Here is a 19,760-nt window from a genome sequence, read left to right as displayed (position 1 = left end):
TTCGCTATGAAAATGAATCATGCAGGGCCAGATGGTGCCTAGCCCTTAGATGGGGGCGTGGAGGGGGTGGGCGGCGGAAGGACGTTTATCCCCACCCCCTTCCCTGGCTTATGTAAGTGTAGGGAAAATTACAGCCCTGGCGTGTGCAGGGGTTACTCCCTCCTTGTTCCCCTGGTGCAGATAATGCCAAGACTCTGCCCCATCTGTGCATGAACCAACGGAGCTGTCTGGGCATGCGGGACTTCGCTGCACCCTGCAAAGAAGGCAGCTGGGACGCAGCCGCTGAGCATCTGCAAACTGCTCTGGGCCTTCACTGCAGCCAGTGGAGCTACCCTGATTTATACCAGCTCAGGATCTGGCCCCATGAGGCAGAATGCCTCCCACTGCTCCTGGCCGGGCAGTGCAGCTTCATGCCATCCCTCGCTAGGGGCTGCACCAGCACAACCCCATCCAGCCCTTCATTATGGAATCATTTCCCTTCAGTGACTATTTCAACCCTCCTCTCCAAAGTGCCGAAAACACCGCGGGCTCCCACAGGTGCCAGGAAACCTTCAAACTGGGGGGCTGATCCCCTGAAATGGAAGGTCCTGCACAATTTAGCAGCCCCCTTCATCATCTTCAAAAGGGCCGTCCCCTGGTGCAGAGTTCCTTTAGTCATGCTGGCTGTCTAGCCTCTCGGTAGGGCAGTGTCTACAGCACCGTAGTGTAGACGCTCCCTACCGTGATGGGAGGGGTCTTTCCATCGATGTATATAATCCACCTTGCCGAGGGGGGGAGCTAGGCCGACAGAAGATGAAGCTGCGTCTACAGTGGGGCTTAGGGTGACCTAACTACGTCACACAAGGCGCGACATTTTTCACAGCCCTGAGTGATGGGGCTGGGTCAATCAAATTTTTAGGTGTAGACCAGGCCTATGATTCCTAGGTCATAAGGCTAGAAGGTTTGATTGTGGTCATCTAGTCTGACCTGTGTAACACAGGCCACAGGACTTCCCTGCATTAATTCCTGCTTGAATCAGAGCAGATCTGTTAGAAAAAAACCCATCCGGTCTTGATTTTAAAATTGCCAGTGACGGAGAATCCACCACGGCCCTTGGTAAATTGTCCCAGTGGTTAAAATGTTAAAACGTCCCTGTTAAAATGTATTAGTCTGAATTTGTCTAGCTTCCACTTCGAGCCGTTGGGTTGTGTTATACTTTTATCTGCTAGATTGAAGTGCCCTTGCTTATCGATGAGTTCCCCTTGTAGGTACGTACAGACGGTGACCAAGTTGCCCTGTGGTAGGATGGGTTCTCCCGGCCCCCTCCCCTGCCAGGATGGGGTTAAAGAGCTCCTCTGGGCCCACACCAGCCACCGCTGTGGCTTGTCAAGCCTGGAGAGGGGCAGCCCCTCAAAAGGGGGGATCCAAGCCCGGTGCAGGCTGGCACTCGGAGGAAAGCAGGGCTGGAGCTCCCAAACCCCTCTGAGAAGGAGCTGTGGGTCAGGAAAGCTGCTGAAGAGCTTCTGCTGCTGGATCCTCTGGAGAGGTAGAGGGGCCATCTCCAGTTTGCTTTGCTTCCCCGAGAGCCCAGGGTCCCCCCAGACGCCCGAGGGGTTAGAAACCCAGCCTCCCTTCCCAAGGGCGATTTGCCTTGCGCGGGGCGAGCCCGGGCTGTTTTGTGGGCTGCAGGATTGTTTGGTTTGTCATTTTGGACTGCAGCCAGGAGCCCCCACGGATGTTGGGCAGGAAGGGGCGGCGTGGGGGCGGGGCCTGGGGGTGGAGGACCCCTGGGAAAAAGAGAAGTCAGCCCTATGTGTGTGTCCCACCCTTAGAAGACTTCCTCCTAAGAGGAACCTCAGAAATCACAGGCGCAGTTCTTGTGCTGGCCTCCGATACCATCCGTTCAAAGGCCGCGGCTCAGATTGCACCACTACAGACTAGGGACCGAATGACTAGGCAGCAGTTCTGCGGAAAAGGACCTAGGGGTGACAGTGGACGAGAAGCTGGATATGAGTCAGCAGTGTGCCCTTGTTGCCAAGAAGGCCAATGGCATTTTGGGATGTATAAGTAGGGGCATAGCCAGCAGATCGAGGGACGTGATCGTTCCCCTCTATTCGACATTGGTGAGGCCTCATCTGGAGTACTGTGTCCAGTTTTGGGCCCCACACTACAAGAAGGATGTGGATAAATTGGAGAGAGTCCAGCGAAGGGCAACAAAAATGATTAGGGGTCTAGAACACATGACTTATGAGGAGAGGCTGAGGGAGCTGGGATTGTTTAGCCTGCAGAAGAGAAGAATGAGGGGGGATTTGATAGCTGCTTTCAACTACCTGAAAGGGGGTTCCAAAGAGGATGGCTCTAGACTGTTCTCAATGGTAGCAGATGACAGAACGAGGAGTAATGGTCTCAAGTTGCAGTGGGGGAGGTTTAGATTGGATATTAGGAAAAACTTTTTCACTAAGAGGGTGGTGAAACACTGGAATGCGTTACCTAGGGAGGTGGTAGAATCTCCTTCCTTAGAAGTTTTTAAGGTCAGGCTTGACAAAGCCCTGGCTGGGATGATTTAACTGGGAATTGGTCCTGCTTCGAGCAGGGGGTTGGACTAGGTGACCTTCAGGGGTCCCTTCCAACCCTGATATTCTATGATTCTGTGATTCTATGATTCTATGATTTCACAGGGCAAATCGCCGTTGGCTCTGTTTAGAGAGAATATAATTGAAATCTTTAATTGTTTGTGAAAACAGGAACATGCCAGGTGGCTGCTGACTTTCCAGGTCATGAGTTCCCCCGATTCGGAGTCACACCCACGCTGACAGCGAAATCGAAACAAAGTGCCAGGGGGAACAAGAGACGCTGTGTCAGTTCCGGGCCCCCCACGGGGAAGACCTTGTGTGACTCGGATGACAGAATTTTAGAACCTGCCCTCACTTCTCCTTTCTCGCTGTGCCCGGCAGAGAGCTGCAGCTTCCTTCTCCGACAGCAGCTCTTTAAGTCTTTCTCCGAGGCTGCCCAGAGCCACGCTGCCTTCTCCCTCTACGTGGCAATGGCCGGGGTTACCTTAATGGCAGCGTATTCAGAATGTTCTTCTGGGGCGCTCTGCTTGGGCTGCTGGAGCCTGGCCGAGTGCTGCAGGTCAGCGTAGAGCACGTCTGGGTCTTTGTCATCACTGGGCTAAAAAGAAAGGGTTCATGAATTGGTTCCTGGGTACAGCAGCCAGCGCTATGTACGCCCTGAGTTATGCATGAGCACGTGCACGGTATGGCATCCCTGTGTTTATAAGAACAAACTGCCCTCTTCTTATCCCTCTTAATTACTCCCTGGCCCGCTGTTGTGCAGCTTTGCACCCAAAGAGCAGAGAGGAGGAAAAGCGGAGAGATTGCAAAGTTACTGTCAGCCCAAACTGACCAGTTTCCTCCCCCTGCCCTCCAAGCAGTTTATTTCTTCAGCCCCTCTCTGCTCGCAGCACATACAGCCACCAGAGCGGTCCTTGTGTGCCCTGGTTTGTGCTGGATGCTGCACCGTTCAATAAAACATCCCCACACGGCGTGCAGGCTCCCGAATTCTCTGGGTACAGTCCACGCCTGGCACCGAAGGGGTTAATGCCAGCTGGGCTGCCAGTGAGTCACACACTCAGACGCTAGGGTTTAAAAAAAGAACGCGGAGGCTCTAGAGAAACCCCAACAGGACCCTGAGCCCAGCGGCTGAAACACCACCCAAGCTGCAGTGTGCCACGGGGGAAGTAGCCACAGGCTGGAAAATCTCCCTGTGTCTGAGCAACAGCAGGGGCAGGAAGGGGTTAAACTCTGATTCCAATGCAAGCCAGGAAAATCAACGTGACCCCTTCCTGGGCCTGGTGCTGCTCCCCGCTGCAGCCCCATTACTGGTAACGTCTGGGAGTCGTCAGGATGGCCGTGGGTACGTCTGCGCAGCGGTCGGAGCTGTGATTGCAGCACGTGTAGGCATCCTGAGCTAGCTCTCATCCAAACAGCTTGTCAAGATGGCTGTGTCGTGAGGGTGGGCTGGGCTTGCCACCTGAGCATGTACCCGGGTCCCCAGGGCGGCATGCTGCCATCCGTGCCACCATGGCCACACTGCTACTGTTAGCGAGCTAGCTCGGGTTTGTCGACGTGCCGCAGTGACACCTGATTGCAGTGTAGACAGGGCCAGAGAGGCCCCCGGTGGGCATGTCCCCCAGCTAGGCATAGCGCGTAAGGCTGCTGTCATGTGGCCCTACGCTCTCTCCCCTCACAGCCCCCACTTTTGGGACATCCCAGGGGAGGGGGAGGGTGTGACAGGGTGCATGCAGAACAGCCCCCTTGCCGCAGTTGCTCCCGCTGTGCACAGCACAGAGCCTGGCCCCATGTTACTGACTTCTCTTTCCATGGGAATTACCGTGGTCCCTTCTATCCTCTGCCTGTCTCCAGGGGGCTGCTGGGTCAGCGTGCGGGTGCTGGGGGTTGGTGGCCTGTGCCATACGGGAGGTTGGGCTGGACGATCTGGTGGCCCCTTCTGGCCTGGAACTCTGTGACCCCGGTGTTTCTAACAGCGACGATGGGGCGATGAGCCTGACTCTCCCCCGGTTACACTGGTGTCGCTGTGTTGGCCTCAGTGGAATTACTCCCGCCTTCCACCAGTGAGAGGAGACCCTGGCCAGTGCCTCTGCGTACTGCTGGGAGGTGGTGCAAGCTGGAAAGTGACAGCCCAGATGGCCTCTTGGGCCGCTCAGTGAACCCATTTGGGAGGTCAAAAGGGGAGCAGCCGGGCCCCTGCGCCCCTGCTGGGGCTGCTGCATTGGGTTTTGTGCAGCCTCAGACATCCTGGGAACAGGACCAAACCCCCCCAGCCCCTATGCATCAGGCCAAAACCCTGCGGGCCTGATCCTAGGAAGCAGTGAGGAGGCCCAATGCAGCTGGGGGTAAGTCTCCACTTAAAGCTGCGGGTGCGATTCCCGGGTCGAGGAGACACACTCATGCAAGAGTGAAGCCACGGGCATGGCCACCCTGAGACCATGCCTAGGTCTTAGACAAGTGTGTACCCAGGGAGCTAGCCTCTCCCACTGCTCCCACTGCAGCAGCTACACTCTGGTGTTAGCACCCAAGCTTGATCCGAGCCAGTGCAGGTTACGTCTCCTCAAGCTGGGAACCACACGCCTAGCTTGAACTGTGGACGTGCCCAAGAGGGCCACTCTCCCTTTGTATCAGCATCATGTCATACCTGGCTCTGAGTCCTCGTGGTATCCGGAAAGGGAGTCTGAGACCTGTGGGAAAGAGAATCCTAATTAGACACAGATAAGAGGATTTTGCCCCCCCAAGAACTGAACTGTGTAGAAGAAAAGGAGCTGAGTCCATCCCAGGGACAGAATCTGGCCCTGGAAGTTTGGCTGGGGTTCTTGGCCAGACATGAAATCGGCTTTGTATTCAGGGGTGATTTTGGAGGCGGATATTCTGTGCGCTTGCTTTTTATATTGCTTTGCTGGGCTCTTAAATACCAAGGTAACAGGTGCCAGAGAAACACCTAGTCCCAGCAGATACAAACTACTAGAGTCCGGCTTTAGGTAGAATTCCAGTCACAATAAGCAGACACAGCAAAGTGTTATGGATAAAAAGATCTTTTACAGCACAACATGCTTTGAGGGAATTAAGCCAGGAGGCTGTTGGGTCAGACAGAGAGAGAACAGGTGAGACTGAGTTAGTTTGACTAAGAGTTGTTGAATTAACACCAGCTTTATACAGACCTGGCTGTGGAGGGGCTCCTGCCTAGATGGGCAGAGGAAAGAAACAACGAGGTCAGTTAGTCATGCTAGGACCAGCAAATAGCCCTGGAGTAAATGGAACAGGCTGGTTGAAATGCTGCACTCACCTCTCTTCTTTCTCACAAAGAAGTAAGTGGAGACAAGGACTAAAACGACAAGGAGGACACAGACTGTCCCGGCAGCAGCAGACACAGCAACCTGGTGGCGATCTGGGAAAATAAAACCTAGAGGCACAAGCTGCAATTCAGGGGTTGGCAGAGACCATTCTGCAGTGCATAAATAACTGACTGGTGAGTTTGTCTGCCATGCTTCTGTAGCACGGTCCACAGTCACCTTCCAGGACTCCCTAGGAGCCTGGGTACCAAAAAGGAATGGGAATGGCTCCTTTATGAGCATGCATTTGATCTAGGTGGTGTTACTGACACCTGGTGGGAGGATGCACACTATTGGAATGTTAAAATCAACAGTTACAACCTCTTTAGGAATGTATGAGGCCGGCGGATTGCTTGAGCTCAGGAGTTCTGGGCTGCAGTGGGCGATGCTGATTGGGTGTCCACACTAAGTTTGGCATCGATATGGTGATCCCTGGGAAGCTTGGGATCATGAGGTTGCCCAGGAGGGGTTGGGCTGGCTGGTCGTTGGGGTTCTCCAGGATATCAGCTGTGAGACCCTGTTGGGGGGTGACTGTGTCTCTTTGGGACTGGATCCAGGCCCTGCTCCTGTAACGGCCGAGGGTTTGAATTTGAATCCAGGGAACCAATCAGCTGAGATGGAAATGGTCAGTGTAGCTACTCTGAAACCTCTTTAGGAAAGACAGAATGGGCACAAGGGGAGAGGGTGTGACACTCTATATCAAAGATGGCATTACCTGTTTCACTGATAACTTAGAAGAAAATGATTTTGAATGCTTATGGATCAATGTCCTAACAGGTAAAGCACCAGATGGGGTATTAATTGGAGTCTGCTACAGACCCCCAAATTATACTAGGGAACAGGATGGGGCACTTCAATTTGAGTGACATATGCTAGGGGTCTCATACTGCCAGTATTAAAACATCCTTGGAATTTCTAAACATTATAGATGACAATTTCCTAACACAAAAAGTGTTGCATCCAACACAGGGGAATTCTATATTACACCTTGTCATGATAGATAAAGAGGAACTGAACACAGAACTAAAAAACAATGGTATCTTAGGTACAAGCCGTCATGATTTGATCATATTTATGATGTGCAAACAGAACAAAGTCCAGACAAGTGATATAGATATATAAATGTTGCTTTCTAAGGGCCAGTTTCAAAAAGCTGAAAATAATTATGAGCCAAATCATGTGGGAGGAAGAATTTAATCAGAAAAAAGTGAATAATTAGGAATTGTTTAAGAACACTCGACTAGATGCCCCAAAAGCCACAATTGATGAAGAAGGCCATGTTGGTTAAAAAACCTACCTAGTTTAAAGAGGCAGTGAAGGCAGCTATTATTTATCTATATCTATATAAATAAAACAATTGGAAGAAAAGGAAAGTTGATACTAATGAATATAAATCAGAAGCTAGGAATTTTAGAAAATTGATAAGGGAAGCAAAGGGATACAAGGCAAAATCTATGACCAGCAGAGTTAAGGCAATAAGGAGTTTTTAAAATATATTAGGAACAAAAAGAATCCTAACAATGGAACTAATCCATTACTTGAAAATGGTAGAATTATCAGTAATAATGGAGAAAAGGCGGAAGTGTTCAATAAATATTTCTGTTCTATACTGGGGAAAAAACATATCATGTAGTCATGTCATATGACAACACTCTTTGCATTCCACTAGTGTCTCTGGAGGATGTTAAACAGTAGCTACTAAAGTCAGATACTTTTAAATCAGCAGGTCTGGATAACTTGGATTCAAGTGTTTTAAAAGAGCTGGCTGAGCAGCTCACTGTACCAATAATGTTGATTTTCAATAAATCTTGGAACACCCAGGAAGTTCCAGAAGACTGGAAGGAAGCTAATGTTGTGCAATATTTAAAAAAGGTCCCCAGGATGATCTAGGTAATTATAGGCCTGTTGTCTGACATCGATGCCTGGCAAGATGATGGAGCAGCTGATATGGGACTTGATTAATAAAGAATTAAAGGAGAGTAATATAATTAATGCCAATAAATGTGGGTTTATGGAAAATAAATCCTGTTAAATTAACTTAGTATCTTTTTTTGATGAGATTACAAGTTTGGTAAAGGTAATAGTGGTAATATACTTGAACTTCTGTAAGGCATTTGATGCAGGATATTTTGATTGAAAAACTAGAAAAATATAAAATTAACATGGCACACATTAAGTGGATTAAAAGATGGCTAACTGATAGGTCTCAAAATGTAACTGTAAACCAGAAGTCATCATTGAAAGAGTGTGTTTCTAGAGGGATCCTCCAGGGATCAGTTCTTGGCCCTACACTATTAAACATTTTTATTAATGACCTGAAAGAAAAAATAAAATCACCACTGATAAAGTGAACAGATGACAGAAAAATTGGGGAATGGTAAATAATGAAGAGGCCGGGCCACTGATACAGAGCGATATGGATTGCTTGGTAAGCTATGCACAAATAAACAATGTTTTTTAACATGGCTAAATGCAAATATATACATCTAGGAGCAAAGAACGAAGCCACATTCACACAACTGGGGACTCAAACCTGGGAAGCAGGGACTCTGGAAAAGATGTGGGGGTCATGGTGGCTAATCAGCTGAACATGAGCTCCCAGCACGATGCAGTGGCCAAAAGGGCTAATGAGATCCTAGGATGCATAAACAGGGGACTCTCCAGTAGACGTAGAGCGGTTATTTTATCTCTGTATTTGGCACTGGTGCAGCTGCTGCTGGAATCCTGTGTCCAGTTCTGGTGCCCACACTACAGGAAGAATGTTGATGAATTGGGGAGGGGTCAGAGAAAAGCCAGGAGAATTATTTAAAGGATTAGAAAACTTGTTTTACAGTGATTGACTACAGGAGTCCAATCTGTGTAGCTTAACAAAGAGAAGGTTAAGGGATGGCTCGATCATATTCTATAAGTACTGTACCTACATTGCAGAACACATATTTAATAATGGGCTCTTCAGTTTAGAAAGGTAGAACATGATCCAATGGCTGGAAGTTGAAGCTAAATAAGGCGTACATTTTTTAACAATGAGAGGTTTCAGAGTAGCAGCCATGTTAGTCTGTATTGGCAAAAAGAAAAGGAGTACTTGTGGCACCTTAGAGACTAACCAATTTATTTGAGCATAAGCTTTCGTGAGCTACAGCTCACTTCATCGGAAGTATTTTCCACTGAATGCATTGGAGGAAGTGAGCTGTAGCTCAGGAAAGCTTATGCTCAGATAAATTGGTTAGTTTCTAAGGTGCCACAAGTCCTCCTGTTCTTTTAACAGTGAGAGTAATTAACCACTGGGAAAAGTTCCCTAGGGTTGTGAGGATTCTCCATCACTGACCATTTTTAAATCAAGACTGGGATGTTTTTCTAACAGATCCGCTCTAGGGATTATTTTGGGGCAGTTCTCTGGCCTGTGCTATACAGGAAGTCAGACTAGACACAAAGGTCCCTTCTGGCCTTGGAATCTACGTTAAAAACCCAGGCCAGGATCCAGGGGCGCTGCGTGGTGACACTGGGCAGCCCGGGCTGTGTTAGTCTGGAAGCTGGAGAACCGCAGGGGGTGCCTGCGTCCTGCAGCCTTGCTGAGATTCATCCTTATCTCTGTTACTGCTGAATCCGGTGTCTTCTCTACCGCACAAGGCATGTTACAGCTACAAGAATAGCTAACAGAATGGGCAGGAAGAGTTTGAGCTGGGTTTGTTCCCCGCCCTGGTCCCAGCCCCCGGGGGGCAGGGGCGTGTGGCTGGGACGGGAGCTCGCCCTCACCGCTCACAGTCACGGCCGTGCCCGCGCCGGATCTGATCTCCCCATCGGCTCCCGACCCCTTCTTAAACTTCACACAGCGATAGGTCCCGGCGTCCGCGGGGCGGGTGTCACTGATGCGGATGGTGAAGTCTGTGTCAGAGCCATTCGCAGCCCGCGTCACCCGGGGGGATGATCCCGTGTCTGCATAAACGAGCTGCCGGCCCCCGCCCGAGTCCTTGAACCACTTCACGCCTCCTGCTGGAGCGACCCCGGTCACAGAGCAGGTCAGAGTGAGAGTCTCTCCCGCGGACACCGACACGGCGTCCTGGGGCTGCAGCAGCCGGAACTCCTCGGCCCCCCCGGCCCCTGCAGCGCAGAGACAGTGGGAGGGTTTTAGTTAACGACAGGGGTAATGCGTTGTTATTATTCCTGATATTGTGTATTATTTGCACAGTTCTCCCAGCGTGGTCGGTGAGACTTTCCTCTCCACCCACGAGGAACGGGAGACATGGTTTCGGAAGCCCTCAGTAGATCTGGGCACTCTGACGTCTGTTGGGTTTAACCGTTTACCTCCCGGCACTCTGCTCCAGCCTACTTAAACCCCTCACCTTGCTGAGTCCCGGGAAATCAAGATGGGGGGTTGTTCCCACCTGAACCTTTAATGTTCCTTGTGCTGTAAACAAAAACCAAGTTACAACCCCGGGGCAAATTCCCAGCCTGGGCCTCCACGCTGGCATGTCTGAAATCAGCAGGTACAGATGGGCGTTTGCCCTGGCAGATGGGTGGTTGGGCACCAAATTACCCAATTCATGTGCACAACTCCGGGACTGCATGTGCAAAGATTTGTGGGGGTGGTGGGTAGGGGGAGTGCACAATTTGCATGCCCTATCAGATGCCTTGTTGAGGCTGGCTGGATGCTTTGGCCCACAGGCCCAGACTCTGCTCTTGAACTGGCTTGTGTTGGGATTGGTAGCCCTTAGATCCAATGGGATTATGTCCCCCCAAACCCTGTGGCAACGCTGCCCAGCAGCCCCCATGCACCGTCTTCTGGAGCTTCGCTCCATGGCATCGAGCCCTTATGGGCATCCGGGGAGCAGCTGTGGGGCCGAGGCAGCCTTGGCAGTGGGGTTCCCAGGGAGCTGTGCTGCCAGGGGCTGGGGAGGGCTGAAGAAAGCCCTGGGGTCGGCATGAAGCCGCTGAGCTTGGAGGCTGGTGGCCACGGTCTCCGATGGATCCTTCAAGATCCACAATGTTTGGGGTTAGTGCTGCTGGGGGCAGAACAAAGCCTGCCCTTTCCCCTGCCTCATCGAAAGAATTCAGAGAGCCACCCTGGGCACATCCCATGGCTGTTAGGGCAAAGGGGCTGAGTCTGGTTCTCTCGGCGCAGAGTCTGGGGCAGGTCGTGCGTTGCCATGTTCCTGGCTGGATGCTGGTGAAGACACCTGCTCCGCCGCGGCAAAACTGGCTCCTCGTGTTGCTTGTGCCGAACATGCAAACCTGGAAACCACATTCCGCGCAGAGAGACTCTGCAAGTTATGGCTGTGCATTTCTCTTCCCCTTTTTTTATTTATAAACTCGGGGTGGTCGCACGAAAGCAGGAACTTTGTCTCTTGAAGAGGTCATGCGTTATTGCTGGTTATTGCCCACTGGGAGCAGCTGGGCTGGGAGATCATCAGAGCTGTGATGGCAAAGGGAGAGGGGAGGGGGAAGCGGACGGGTCAGATCTCTGCTCAGACCAAGACCCTGTTCCCCTGCAGATCTCGCTGAGAGGGAATAAGCCCCCGGAGAGGCAGCAAATGCGGGAAGAGGCGGGGAGGACTCGTTTCTAAGTACAATGGTTTTCAGGAGTTTTCTGTCCAGGGTCTGCTGCTGTTTAAGAAGCTGGGTTCCAGCAGCTCTTCCAGGACTGACATCTCTCGGTGCTCTGCTGTAAAACCGAGCAGGCAATATGGGAGCAGCTCTGCCGGGACTCCATGCAGCCCAGCTCTGCAGGAGGGAGGTCACAGCAGTGCAGGGCTGGGTGCAAGGAAAGTGCGCAGGACATGCGTGTGCTGCCTGGTCTGTGCTGTGGGCATGTACCTGGAGGAAAACTGCAGAGGAGCTCCTGGGAAAGAGTCCAAGAACTGTGATGTTTTTGCAGAGTTGAGTCCCATTCACTGGGAAATACATGGAAAGACCTTTCACCTTGCAACACTGCATCCCAGCCTCCCCGTGTGGGTAAATGCTCTGCGGTTATTTTAAACACTTTTGTTACCCCAGTGCTCAGAGGACCCAGTCAAGACGGGCGCAGCTGAACACTGTAGAAACACATGGACACGATCCCGCTCCAAAGAGCTTATAACCCGAAAAGACACGTAACGTGCAAAAGGGGAAGGGAGGGAGAGGAAACCATCAAACAGGGACTTTTTTTTACACACACACACACGCACACACTCTTTATTATAAATAGTTATCTGTCTCTGTCTTCCCCCTGCACGGAGATCCCTAACTGGCTGATTTCTTTCTCTGCTCCTTAGCCCAGCCAAATTGTATTGCAAAGCCCACATCGCTTGCCCGCTTTGTACTCACCTGACTTGTCCATGGAAGAGACACCCAGCAACAAGCTCAGCAGCTGAAGCCACGCCGACATGCAGAAAGCCATTTACAGGGCTGTAGGTTGGAGACCAGTCAGCCCTGTGGGATTAACAACAATGGTTTGAGCTCAGCCAGCTCAGCTGGCAAAGGAAAATGAGAAGTCACAACAGGAAACAGAAACAACTGGCACATGCGTAATTAACACGTTCAGAGCCTGCCCTGCTGCTTGAGCCATCGCTCAGGAAAAGAACTGGCTGTGCCCAAATTCACGAAGAGTTAAAACATGGGGAGGGAATGTTTATACAGTTTTAACACTAGGCATGGACCTGAAGTGGTATCTCAGATCCAAACCCCTTCAAGGCAAGGGTCTCATGTTCATCACTCCATCCATTTACTTCTTCGTTATCATTTTTACAGGGTGCTAGAGGACACAACAGTGTCTGGGCCCCATTGTGCTAGGCACTGGTACTGGACAGTCCCTACCGCACAGAACCTGCTGCCTAAGAAGCCGAGACAGACAAGGGGCAGGAAAAGGAAGGTGCTGCTTTCCCCACTGCAGCACTGGAGACAGAAGCCCAGAGATAGTAAGTGATTTACCTCAGGTCCCACGAGGTGACTCCGTAGCAGATATGGTGAAAGAACCCAGCTCACCTGTGCCGTAACCACAAGACCTTCCTGGCTCCTGCAGTGAGTTCTGCATTGGATCCAAAACAGGAAAAGGCCCGTTTCATGGCCCAGGTTTGGCTCTCCAGAGAAAAACGGATCTCATAAGATCTCCACCATCAACCCCAACCCCAGCCTAGACCTAATCCAGATCCAACCCCACCTCCTTGGCCCATTAACACGGTGCAGGTGCTGTGAGTGGCCAAGTGACTTCCACCCACTCAGATGAGCAATGAAGGGGCCCATCAGATTAACAGCCCTGCTCAGAGAATAGCTCCAGAACAGGGGTCTCAGGGTGTAGCTGAACATGCCGTGGCCGGTAAATTCTCTGGTTTGGTTTTTTTCTTTGGGGGAGGAGGGAGATTTCCTTGTTGGGGATTCCCAAAGAGCAGCACTCTGCCAAGGCCATCTCTCCCCACTTAAATACCCCAGCAGCATTAGCATGGGTGCTTTATTTCATGGGGGTCAGAGGGCTGGACTATCTGAGGCTTCATGAGAAAACACGGGTCACCAGCCGCTTTGTTGTAAGAAGTAAAATTAATAGTAAGGAAAAAACAGTTTAGCCTGCACACATTCAAAACAGGAAGTGTCACTAACGCAATACACTTCCTTCTGCATCAGGGGATGGTCTGATCCTTAACTCCGAATTCTCAATATCTCTTGAGCCAATGGGGAGCTGGCAAAGGCTGCAGTGTTGAAGGGTCTTCCCACTGCCACCATGATGGCTTTCTTGACCCAGACGTCTGGATTGTCTCGGCCATGCCTGGTGCTGCTGCTTTTCCTGGAAATCCCCAGTAAGAGACTCATGTATTGCCCATGTGGGCACAAACCGTCTAGACTGTTTTCCGGCTCCTTGCAAAAGTGATAAGTTCCAGATGCGTCAGTGGAAGATCTAAGCCCTTGTATTATTTTATACCATAAGAGGAAACTTCTTCCTGACCCCAGCTGGTGATCAGCTTGGTCCTGGCAAGCTGTTCTCTGCCTCCGTCCCATCGCAATGGAAGGGGTTCTGTGCGTGTGCAGAGATCCTGTTTGGATCCAGGAGCGGCGCTGGGACCTTATGGTCCAGCTCCATTTTCACAGATTCTTCTGTCTTACTCCATTCTTTCTGCAGCTCATGTATATTGAGAAATTGTCTTCACTGAGCTGCCTAGACCTTTGTCCTGAGAAATTACAACAGGGTCAGAATCCATGAGCATGCACTGCTCCTCCTGACCCCACAATCCCCCCGCCCCAGGTTGATCAATCAGTTTGTTTTCTAGCTTTCACCTGGCTGTACAACTGCTCTTGTGGATACTTAATATATACCCAGAAGATCATCCAGCCTAATACTGAGCCCTGGGTTCCCATCCCCTTTCCAGCCTGAGAACTGGTCATTTGTTCCTACCCTTTCATTCCCTACTCTTCACCTGACACCTCTCACCCCAGAGTTGGCACCTGAAAAAGTCCCATGGGGAATTTATAATGGTCAAGTCTGTGAGAGTCTCATTTACTCAGCACTTTGCTACAGAGCTGGGCCAGCCAAGCGGGGCTGCCATGTCTGGGTGGGGCTGTCTGAGGAGCAAAGTGTCTCTCCCTTTATGGGAAGTAGGTGACACCCAAAGCAGTGCCCTCCTCGCTGGTGCATGGGGGGGGTCGGGGGTGTTCTGTAGGGGTGTGACCAGCAGGGTGTGTGCATGGGGGGGACGGGTGTGTGCTGTAGGGGTGTGACCAGCAGGGTGTGTGCATGGGGGGGATGGGTGTGTGCTGTAGGGGTGTGACCAGCAGGGTGTGTGCATGGTGGGGACGGGTGTGTGCTGTAGGGGCGAGACCAGCAGGGTGTGTGCATGGGGGGGGGACGGGTGTGTGCTGTAGGGGTGAGACCAGCAGGGTGTGTGCATGGGGGGGGTCGGGCATGTGCTGTAGGGGTGTGACCAGCAGGGTGTGTGCGTGGGGGGGTCAGTAGTGTGCTGTAGGGGTGTGACCAGCAGGGTGTGTGCATGGGGGAGGGGTCGGGGGGGCTTGATGCTTCTCTCTTCTCTTGCACCCCCTCCAGAAGGAGCTGCTGTAGCTGCTGGCGGGGGTGGGCTGGTCTGTACAGCCCTTCGCAGCCTCCAGCCGAACAGGCTGCGACTCATTCTTAAACCCACCTCCCAGGATTGCTCCCAGCACCAAGGGGTTTTACCCTCCCCTCCCAGTGCCCTGGGCATCCCCCTGGGAGACAGGGAACGAGGACCAGGCAGGCTGGGGCAGCTGCACAAAGTTAGCACCTCCTTGGCAGAACTGACCTGCAGCCAGACACAGTCCTGGGGTGAGTCTCCCCCTCCCACCCCCCATTCCCCATAGGGCTCTGGCTGTGGGCACGGAGCTCGGATGCAGCCATGGAGTTACTGGATTCTTCTTCCTTTGCTATGAGACTTCCCCATTCCTAGCAAGGACTCTCCTAGTTTTGTCCTGTCCCGCCTTGGCATGAGCTATGGGGCAGGGGATGTGGCTCCCCCGATCTCAGGCTGTCCCTGTGGGGAAGCGGGCCCCATGGGGCGGGGGGATGGGCTCTCAGTCGCAGAGGGATCTGACTGATAAACGCTGCTCCCTGCAGCCAGCCCCTCGGCCCCGTCCGTGTCCAGCCCCCACAGCGGGGCAGAGCTGGGTCCCCCAGTGACTTTCACCTGCACGTCAGGAGGATTCTCCCCCAGAGATATCGCTGTGACCTGGCTCAAAAAGGGGGCCAAACTCCCAGCCCCCCAGCCCCGGGTTCTCCCCGAACACAAGAGCGTCTCCTACAACATGTCCAGCACCGTGTCCAGAGCCTGACCCCAGGAGACGCCCGCTCCCAGCTCACCTGTCAGATAGAGCACAGCACCTTACCGGCTCCTCTGTGTGGGACCTACAACCTCAGAGATGCCCTGCGAGGTAGGAGCCCAGCCGGGGCCGACCACCGGGGGCTCCGCTACTGGGGGGTGTGAGGGCAGAGACGGACCCATCGCCCTTTGGGCTGGGTTTGAGAAGGGCCCTTCGCCAAGTAACCAGTCTCATAGCAGCACTTCAGCAGTGCCCAGAGCCTCCCACCTCCAGCAGTGACGGAGTCCAAATCAGGCTAAGGCATCTGCTCCACCCCAGCATTGGGGGGCAGGGCTGGATAAAGTGGGGAGAGGCTCCCTGGGGCATTAATATCCAGATTCAGATCTGGAGTCAGCGGCTTGTGTCCATCTCTTACTCTCAGGCTCTTTTAATTTTGGAAGATTCCCCCTTGGGCTGGGATTCCTCCTGATCCTGTTCATCCCAGAAGGGAGCCGGGAGGGCTGATCATCTGAAACGTCTCTGCCATGCAGGACGGAGGGGGGTATTGTTGGGGGCATACTCCAATGAAGGAGAGAATTGAACTCCCCTGTTGGTGGGGAGTGGGATGTGGGCCACAGGGAAGGGATGTTTTTCAAGTCTTGAAATATCCCTTGGAAGCAGCAGGAAAAGGAGCATTTCTGTACATCGAGATTTCCATGATGTTTTTCATTTGTTTGCCAGTTCCACCCAGGCTGCAAGTGGGCACTGACCCGCCAGTGCCCGTCGCAGTGAACGAGTCTGTGACATTCCCCTGCCGTGTGGAGGGGTTTTATCCGAAGGACGTGAGTCTCAGCAGGCTGGAGAACAGAAACGAGACGGGTTAGGAGAGTACTCCCCCATGGCTGAGAATCCAGACGGGACGTACACGCTCCAGAGCTCCCTGGAGATGAACTCAGCTGAGCAGAGGAATCCGTCCGTGTTCACCTGTCGGATTGTGCACAATTCCCAGCCCCCCGTCAGGCAAGTGAGATGCTGAGGATCTCCGAGCCGCCTGCAGCACCTGGTGGAGGGTTAGATTTGTCCCAGGCAGGCAAAGGGGCAGTTCTAGGAACCCCCTTGTCTGTCTAAAGGAGAGACGCCACTGGACAGATCCCAGTCACACCTCAGACGCATGAGCAGAAGCTCCCCAGGGGACTCCTGGCCACTTGCTGATCACGTAGATTTCTACTGCAGGTCACTGTCTGTTTTCCAGCCGCGCCCTCTGGATCGGGCTCTTCCTGGAGAAAGTGCTGACTGCCGCCTTCCTCCTCTTCCTCTTCCTGAGAGGAAGCGGGTCACGTAGTAAGTAAACACTTCCTTCCTGGGATTTACCTTGGGGAAGAGCTGCCAGGGCAATGGAGCGAGTGGGAAAACTCAAGGCTGCATCCCTGGAGCAGAGTAGGAAGAGTTGACACCATGCAGGGACGTCAGCACTGGGGGACACCGGGTGTCTGCAGGATGCTAATCGGATACAACCCCTTGCCCCTCTGGGTTAGCAGCTCGATTCTGGCCCAGAACAGTAGTGACCAGAGTCTAGTGCTTCTCTGATGATTCCTAGATGGCCACAATATATTGCTAAGTAACCATGTCCCTGGGCCCCAGCTGCCACTCTTGTCGACAGGATCTGCAGCCAGGCCAAAGCTCGTGTTGACCTGGGAAACAAATTCCTCCCCGCACCCCGCACGTGCCCAGGTGCGGGGCCTGCTGGCCTGGGTGGAGGGACAAGGGAGCTTCATTTTTTCTTGGCTTCTCCACGTCACCCAGGTTAGAGCGCGGTGCCCCTCTGGCGTGGCTGTCCCCACAGACCCCAGTGTGTCTACCCTGCAGTCCGAGGGAAGCACTCTGAGCCAGCTTTGGCCTCGCTAACTCCACTAACATAGCAGTGATGGGCGGCAGCGTTCAGCGGCCGTACTCTAGGGCCCTTGGCCAGCCAGAGTCACTGCCCCAGGCAGCCAGCTGGGTCAGGGTGAGCCCTGCCGGGCCCAGACCAGGTGGGAGATTTTCTTCTGTTGCTAAGCATAAGGTCCCAAACAGGTAGCTGCTGGCAACCTTCCACCAGCGTATTAACCCTCTCCCTGCCCAGTCAACTCCTCCCTGGCATTACCAGGGGCTGATTCATTTCTCAGTGGTGTCTATGCAAGTGGCCATGCCCTATTGCTGTCTCTGGGGTGGACTCCTGCAGGACTCCTCCTTCGTTACAATGCCATGTAGCTGATCCCACGAGGAGTCCTTGTGGCACCTTGGAGACGAACCCCTGTATTTGGGCATAAGCTTTCGTGGGCTAGAACCCACTTCATCGGATGCGTGGAGTGGAACATACAGGAGCAGGTATAAATACATGAAAAGATGGGAGTTGCCTTCCCAAGTGTGAGGTCAGTCTGCAGCTGATGTAACATGCCCTCCCTGGTGGTGGTCCCCAGGCCACCCTGCCTTATCTCAGAGACAAACCCCAGCTCGCTCCACTCGAGGCTTCCCTGTCCGGGCCAGCCCAGGTTCCAGCCCAAAGCTCGTGGCACCCTCCCGAGAAGGTACCAGGGGGACAGCTGTAGTTCTCCCCGGTCTTAGTCTTCTCAGTGCTTCCTGCCGTCCATACCCTGATCTGGGACCTGGAGGGGTCGTCCCCTGTCCTAGGGGAGGGGGGTTCAATTTCCAGCTTCTCATAATCACAGGAAATTTCAGAAGCAAAGTCGCAACGGACTTTTTTTCTCAGTTTAAACCTTCAGCTGGATGATGATTTCCCCTCCTGCCTGGGCACGTGTGGCCGGTGCCTTGGGGAGGCTCCTTGTCGGGCTGGGTTACTGCTCAGGGAAGGTCATGGACTGGCTCTCCTCTTTCATCTCTTTGGTTCTTTCCTTTTTCAGCCCCACTTCTGTTTCCTGGTTTCCTTGCACCCTTCGCTGCCTGCCAACTTCTCCGTCTGCGCCTCCCTCCGTCCCCGCAGTCTGGGAAATGAGTTCTTCGATGGAGCTGCAGTGACCCCCGCTGGCCAGGCCAATGGAGCCCAGGCCTCTGAAGAGCTGTACCTGCCAAACTCACCCACCTATTGATGGAGCAGCCGACAGGGAATTCCTGACCTGGCTCCCTGCCCCCTTCACCCTGTCTCTCTGTGCTGTCTGCATTGACCTTCACTTTGGGGAGAAGAGCTCAAATACGGGGTACAACGCACATGATTCTGGTGGAACACACACTGTGTCTGTGAGACCCAGTGGCCCTGGAGCAGCCCCCCTGAGTCCTGTGGGTTCTGCTCCCAGGGCTGGCAGGAGCTGGGCGTTTTGAAGATGTGATGCCATGACTTGCAGGAGAGAACTGGTCGAGTGGATCTGCCCTGGCCCAGTGATGGAGCAGCCTGATCAAACCCTATTATCCTCCTGCAGGAGGCCTCTGGGCCTGACTCTGAGATGGGAGGGATGAGAAGACACGGTGGTAAATGAAAGCTGAAGTAAGGTGAAAATGAAGTGATTCGCTGCACCCCCATTTCCCCTGTTAAGCACCCGCCTTCTGCTCTGGGCAAGGTTGGATCCTGTAGCTGACCCTGCTGGTCTGTGCTCTGGGACACGGAGGTGATGGGAGCAGGGAGCCCAGACCATCTGTAGAGTTGGCTTGTGCCTTTTGTGATTCTGGACTCCGGCTGGAGCCTCCTGCCTCTGCTTGGCCGTGAAGAGGCAGGAGAAATTTGTGTAATAATTTCTGGCAATGCTTGAACTCACCCCTGACTGCAGAGCTGGGGTGGGGAGATGGGAGATGTCACGGAGCAATTCCGTAACATTTGTAGCTGTTTTAAAGTCCCATGTCTCAGGCGGGCCTGGGGGGGCAGAGACCCCCTCCACACACTGTACAGGAGCATCTTTTACCCCACCTGAGAGAAGTGTCTGTGAGTGAATAGATAATATAGCGACTCATCTGTTCTTACCATTTGTCATTGCATGTGTTATTTATAAAGTGGCTACACGGTTATAGTCTGTCTGGGAAACCTGTGTCTGTATCCAGAAGAGCCTGGAGCCTGATCGGTCCTTGTAAAACCAAGTGACACGCCCAGGGTCAGATCTCCTGGGTCGGCCTCCCAGGCGCTGAGTGTACAGTCCGCAGGGACCAGGGGCCTTGGCACAAG

The 19,760-nt window shown here is 52.9% G+C and overlaps 1 protein-coding gene and 1 pseudogene across 3 annotated transcripts; one reads left to right on the top strand and one right to left on the bottom strand.

Annotated features, from left to right (window-relative positions):
- Positions 1–2,676: 2,676 nt before the first annotated feature.
- On the bottom strand, positions 2,677–12,485 carry LOC144273583 (signal-regulatory protein beta-1-like). Of its 2 annotated transcripts, none has more exons than XM_077832234.1 (6): positions 12,185–12,485; positions 9,638–9,982; positions 5,839–5,955; positions 5,714–5,735; positions 5,194–5,236; positions 2,677–3,150 (listed from the first exon to the last, which is right to left on the bottom strand). In XM_077832234.1, exons 1-6 carry the CDS (start codon positions 12,255–12,257, stop codon positions 3,013–3,015), a joined length of 738 nt encoding a protein of 245 aa, XP_077688360.1. In that variant the 5' UTR covers positions 12,258–12,485; the 3' UTR covers positions 2,677–3,012. The 2 variants fall into 2 exon arrangements, with proteins under 2 accessions (XP_077688360.1, XP_077688361.1); XM_077832235.1 differs by having other exon boundaries at positions 5,839–5,940.
- A 1,086-nt stretch (positions 12,486–13,571) lies between these two features.
- LOC144273780 (signal-regulatory protein beta-1-like) lies at positions 13,572–19,484 on the top strand (annotated as a pseudogene). The gene is made up of 5 exons (XR_013347798.1): positions 13,572–13,647; positions 15,432–15,745; positions 16,355–16,676; positions 16,781–16,954; positions 18,514–19,484. The product of XR_013347798.1 is annotated as a signal-regulatory protein beta-1-like (transcript).
- Positions 19,485–19,760: the final 276 nt, after the last annotated feature.

The sequence above is a fragment of the Eretmochelys imbricata genome, chromosome 13, assembly GCF_965152235.1.
Source record: "Eretmochelys imbricata isolate rEreImb1 chromosome 13, rEreImb1.hap1, whole genome shotgun sequence".
Classification (NCBI taxonomy): domain Eukaryota; kingdom Metazoa; phylum Chordata; order Testudines; family Cheloniidae; genus Eretmochelys; species Eretmochelys imbricata.
Note: the sequence above shows the minus strand (reverse complement) of the source record. Positions and strands in the feature narration are given on the sequence as shown.

Bases quoted from the DNA above. Each gene is read 5' to 3' on its own strand.
- LOC144273583 (XM_077832234.1), bottom strand. From the start codon at position 12,257: ATGGCTTTCTGCATGTCGGCGTGGCTTCAGCTGCTGAGCTTGTTGCTG. The intron at 9,983-12,184 runs GTGAGTACAAAG...TCTGCGCTGCAG, and splicing joins CTCTTCCATGGACAAGTCAG to GGGCCGGGGGGGCCGAGGAG. The intron at 3,151-5,193 runs GTATGACATGAT...CTTTCTTTTTAG, and splicing joins CCACGAGGACTCAGAGCCAG to CCCAGTGATGACAAAGACCC.